At 43.2% G+C, this 5,414-nt stretch overlaps 1 protein-coding gene across 2 annotated transcripts; it reads left to right on the top strand.

Annotated features, from left to right (window-relative positions):
- Positions 1-1,190: 1,190 nt before the first annotated feature.
- Positions 1,191-4,357, top strand: s1pr3a (sphingosine-1-phosphate receptor 3a). 2 transcript variants are annotated; one of them, XM_083940280.1, is made up of 2 exons: positions 1,191-1,413; positions 2,201-4,357. In XM_083940280.1, the coding sequence occupies exon 2, from the start codon at positions 2,300-2,302 to the stop codon at positions 3,491-3,493; it is 1,194 nt and encodes a 397-aa protein (XP_083796406.1). In that variant the 5' UTR covers positions 1,191-1,413; positions 2,201-2,299; the 3' UTR covers positions 3,494-4,357. The 2 variants fall into 2 exon arrangements, with proteins under 2 accessions (XP_083796406.1, XP_083796405.1); XM_083940279.1 differs by having other exon boundaries at positions 1,191-1,423.
- Positions 4,358-5,414: the final 1,057 nt, after the last annotated feature.

Genomic DNA, 5,414 nt, shown 5'->3' with positions numbered 1-5,414 from the left:
GATGCGGGCAGTGCTCAGGAGATGAACTGGCACCTCTCCAGCCACCAGTCTACGCTCCTTTCATGGTCCACACAGGGACTTTGTGTCTGTCTTTGTCTCTCTCTGTCCATCTGTCTGTCTTTTCTCTCTTTCTCTCTCCTTTTATTCCTTCCCAACCATTCAAAACAGATGTCCGTCCTCCATAGAGCTGGGTCTGTCCGACGTTCCTGCCTGTTAAAGGGAAGGTTTAAATAAATCATAGAGTGTGGTCTATACCTACTCTGTATAGTGTCCTGAGATAACTATTGTTATGATTTGTCACTTTAAATGACATTGAATCGAATTGAATAGTCTCTTGTCTTCTTATCAGTGACAGTGAGTTTTTTCAATATCACTGAGAAAGTTCATAAAGGGAGAAGGAATGTGTGACTCTTCCTTTCCGATCCATTACAGTTGGATCCAAGGGGAGAGGTCTGACCTATCTCACACTCCGAAGGAGCAAAGACACCAAGTCATTTTTTCTTTGAACATGAAAAACAATGAGTCATCAAATGGCAGATATAAAATGGGCTGCAACTTCTGTGGAAGAGGATAAATTCCCAGAAAGGCAAATAAACATGCATGTCAGTTTGTGTTGTCTTTTATGAAACTGCGGTCAACTTGGAGATAATGATGCCAGAATCTGGATTCAGCGTTCTGCTCTAACAAAGTGAACTGAGGGTGGGTTGAGAATTCATCATTATTGTCAACCCTTAAATAAAAATGTGCAACCAAAGCAGAACAGTGGGGTACTATCAATTAGAGGATGACACGACTAGGGAGCACATAAGGCCTACAGGGAAAACACTGTCACGTGTTGGTACATGTAAGTACAGCAATTTTATGACACACTGAAATAGACAAATTAGGTGTCTGAAACAGTAAGCTGCTCTCGAACAAAAACACAACTCCTTACACTTAAAAAAGAAAAAGAATAAATCAAACCCAAACTAGCTGCTTGTTTGAAGTTCCAAAGCTGCATAACAAACATAAAGTCACGCATCTGTACAACATTTCAGCGTCTGGCACAGCGACACGCGTGGCTCTGACCTCTCTGACTCATAATTCATGAGAAATAAATGGAGAGGTAAAGGAAGAGCCCGCCCCATGAGCTGGGAGGGGTGAGAGCGGCACGTCGGAGCTGAGGGGGAGTCAGTGTGGAGACTGATGAAGTTCAGGACGCAACACGAAGTGGATGGTTGGAGTAAAATACTTGGAAACTTTTATGCGGGCGAGGACAAAACTTGGTATTTTGACTTCGTATCGAAGATAACCCATTTTTGGCGATAACCAATTTTTAACGAGCGCGTCGTTACGCAGAGGAGAAAAAAATACTTTCCAAATAAAAGCAAACCTCGTCACAACATCGGGATGTTTACATGAGACCTCCAACAGGTACGATAAGGTAATGGAGCTGTGGTAAAGCATAATAATGTCTGAGTACTGTAGGTCAATATAAATTTACAAATCCTTTAACTTTGAGCGACTTTTCCCAAAATATTAAAGTGGAACAGATCTCCAATCTTGCTTCAACTGTTAAAACGTCGCCAACAATTTGTATCTTGATAAATGAGAATAGCCCACGTTATTTTGTGCGTGCAATATTAATCAGGGATAGATGGGACTGAGTTGAATAAAGAAGGAAAAACCTGCTCATCCAACCTCCGGATTACATGTAGCCTACCCTATAATTTCCAGATTATTTATTTATTTATTTTACTTTAGCCTAATCATAGGAATTTATTTGGTCAGCAATCACAATATGTATGTCAGGATTTATGAACATCAGTAACTGCCAGAACTGTGTGCTCAGTAATAGGGGCTAATAAAGAAAACAAGAAGTTGTAATATCCTAATCTACAGGTTCTTCTTTTTCTATTTCTATTTTTTATAAGATTTTGTCTGTGTCTGTGTCTGTGTTATATGTCATTTTCTATCTTTGCCTGAACACTTTTGTGAGAGATTTTGAATCTCAGTAATTCATTTCCTGGTTAATATTTAGTAGATATATAAATTTTTTGTATTTATGTAACATTTGCTACATTTTATGTTTAAATGTCTTTAATTTCTTAGAGGCCTTTTGGAAATTTCTTTCTTTACATAAATCATCAGAACGATGTTGAATGTAACTTTTGTGACTTTAAAGTATTGAATATAACTTTTAACTGCCTTTGATTGGCAGGTCCTTCAGGAGGCTCTAAGATGCCAGCTCCCTCTGCTGTGTCCAGTGCTGTGGCGCCCTCTGCTGTGTGACCAAGGAAGGCCAGGAAGGGCAGGCAGCATGGGGAACATACTGGAGGAGGGGATGAACACTGTCATTGTCAGCCACTACAACCACTCAGGGAAGTGGGACCGGCCTCGCAGCAGCGGGGCCTGTAAGATGGCTGTACTGCTCTTCATCTGCGTGCTGATTGTTCTGGAGAACGTCACGGTCCTGCTCGCTCTCTGGAGGAACAAGCGCTTCCACAGCCGTATGTACTTCCTCATTGGAAACCTGGCTCTGTCAGACCTGCTGGCTGGTGTGGCCTACGTGGTCAACATCTTCACCTCAGGACGCAACACCTTCTTCCTGACACCGGTGCAGTGGCTGGCCAGAGAAGGGAGCATGTTTGTGGCCCTCAGCGCATCCACGTTCAGCCTCCTGGCCATTGGGATTGAGAGGCACATGACTATGGTGCGTCTGCGTCCGTGCGAGACAGCAGGTCGGGGGAGACTTCTAGGACTACTGGCGGCCTGCTGGCTTGTGTCAGTGCTGCTCAGTGCCCTGCCCAGCCTGGGCTGGAACTGCCTGGACAATAAGGCATCCTGCTCCACAGTGCTGCCGCTGTATGCTAAGAGTTATGTGGCCTTCTGCATCAGTGTGTTCAGCGCCCTGTTGGTGGCCATCATCATCCTCTACATCCGGATCTACCGCCTGGTGACCTCTAGCGGCCGCAGGGTGAGCAGCCGGCCTTCAGAGCGCTCACTGGCCCTGCTGCGGACAGTGGTTATTGTTCTTGGAGTGTTTGTCATGTGCTGGACCCCCCTTTTCCTCCTGTTGCTGCTGGACGTTGGCTGTAGCCCAGATAAGTGCCCTGTGCTCTACCAGGTGGACTGGTTCATAGCCCTGGCTGTGCTCAACTCTGCCCTGAACCCTTTGATATACACTCTGTCCAGCAGGGAGATGAGAGCGGCTTTCTTCAGGCTGCTGTGCTGCTGTCAGACCAGCATGGAGCACACTGGGACTCCTGTGGTGGGAAACCCCCACCTGGGCACAGTCATCCCCACAGCGGAGAACAGCAAGACCAGTGCAGGAGGTGGCAGTGGGGCTGGCAAGTCCACGCTAAATAGAGGGAAGGTTCCCACACCTATCGGCTCTGACAACAAACATGGAGATCCCACAGCCACTGCTGTGCCCCATCCCTCGGGACCTGCAGACCTGCTCTCAGCTGTGCTGGTGAAAGCAGGGGCACTGCCGCCCCGGAGCAAGTTCTGAATGGAAGCACCTTAATGAGGCCTTACAGTCACACAGAAGTAGATAAACAACTGACATGGTCCTGCTATCAGCCACTTTTTGTTTATGCACTATGGACAGTGTAGCAATGGATAAATGGCATCAGTTGGAGCCACATAAATGCAGATTAGAGTACAATCAAAATCATTTAAAGCCACTATTTACAACAACTCAAATATATTATTCACCGCACGAGAGTTACTCATATGTTGTGTTTGTCTTACACAATGATTAGTGCTCAACGCTTCACATTTCAAAACTATGAAATCCAATAAGACAGTTTCATGGACGTGGATTAAACCAACCCCTAAATGGAATCTCTTGTCTTAATTTATGTTTGTGAAACAAGACTTGGTAAACTAACTTACTTTATTAGTGTTGTGTCTGTCGATGTGTTTGTTTTATTGTGTCATTATAAGCAGAAATTGGGGCACTTTTTATGTGCTATATGCAAGTACTCTTCAACACCTGCATTTTCCCTCACAACTTGACTTGGTGAACTATTTATTTTCTGTGAAAACATTTGCCATCTTAATACTGTTGGTATACTGGTTTGGTATCGTTTGTGTGCATAAAAACCATCATGGTACTAGGAATTTATTATTGATTGTGTTATGATTTTAGATGCACTGTGAGAAAAAAGAAAACCAAAGTTTATTTATCAGACTAGCGGCCTCATGAGGCTGTGATGCTCGTCATTACACACCAGTAATCAAAAATGTTTAGTGCCTTTTGTTAGATTCTTACCACTAGTGGGCAAGAGTATAAAGATTATACTGATGGTGGTGCTACAGGAAAAGCAATGTACGATGCACAATCTAATTAGGAGGTTTAAACTTCTGTACGGTGGCCATTTTCTCAACATTTCAGGCTCAGCTCTACAGCACCAGAACTGTCTCATTCACTTGCATGAGCCTCAGCTCTACTCTGTCAGCATCTGTGCACTGTGCAGCTGAATTAGCATGGCTAATAACTACACTCATTTTGCTTCTCATCAGCACATCTAGAAACCACTCACACGTCAACTAACCACTAGTGAATAGGAGTGTTGGATGTGAATAATTTAATGATGGTAGACTGTAAATTACATTTCTGCCTAGGGTGGTGTATTGCCTGGTGCCATTATATAGAAAAAATAAAATCCTATTCCCTTTCATGAGATTTTCCCACGTGTCATGTTTTGATATTAAATCACTGACCTGCCTGCATTCAAACCCCCTTTCAGCATCCATGCTTGGTGTCTGTGTTGGTCTACTGTATACGTTGTCAAGGTATATACAGCAAAACCAGAAATATGGGTTTTATCTGTGTCTTTTGCACCATATGAATGGTAGATGTTTGCTCATATCAGTCATCAGGCTCATGTTGTAGCAACATGAAAGTTGAAGCCATACATGTATTAATGCACAGATTTGTCAGTTTATCATTTGCTATTCCGACAGGAGAAGAGAAATGTCATGTGATTTAACCTGCTGCTGCACTCATTTAATGTCCCAATGGGAAGCTGATTGATGTTCTCTTATTGCCATTCACAGGTAGACCTGGGTCAGCCAGTGATGAATAATGCAGAGAATCTCTTGATATTTATTTTAACTAGGGGTTTCCAGCTCTGCAAGGTCAGGTAGTCATTAGTCATGAAAGGCATGCTGCACGAATCTTACTTTGAAAAGCTTCCTGTTGTGAAAAACCTGCCGTCATAGTAGAAATTCTGTGAAAGGTGGTGTGACAAACCCCAGTTAGTGAATATGTTAAAGGTCCCATATGATGCTAATTTTCAGATTCATATTTGTATTTGGGGTTTCAACTAGAACATGTTTACATGCTTTGACGCTTAAAAAGACAGTATTTTTCTAATACTGTCTGTCTGAATATACCAGTATTCACCCTTTGTCTGAAACGCTCC

Source organism: Echiichthys vipera (genome assembly GCF_963691815.1).
Source record: "Echiichthys vipera genome assembly, chromosome: 3".
NCBI lineage: Eukaryota > Metazoa > Chordata > Actinopteri > Perciformes > Trachinidae > Echiichthys > Echiichthys vipera.
Note: the sequence above shows the minus strand (reverse complement) of the source record. Positions and strands in the feature narration are given on the sequence as shown.

What these genes read in the sequence shown, in the direction of transcription:
- s1pr3a (XM_083940280.1), top strand. Translation starts at nt 2,300, where the DNA reads ATGGGGAACATACTGGAGGAGGGGATGAACACTGTCATTGTCAGCCAC.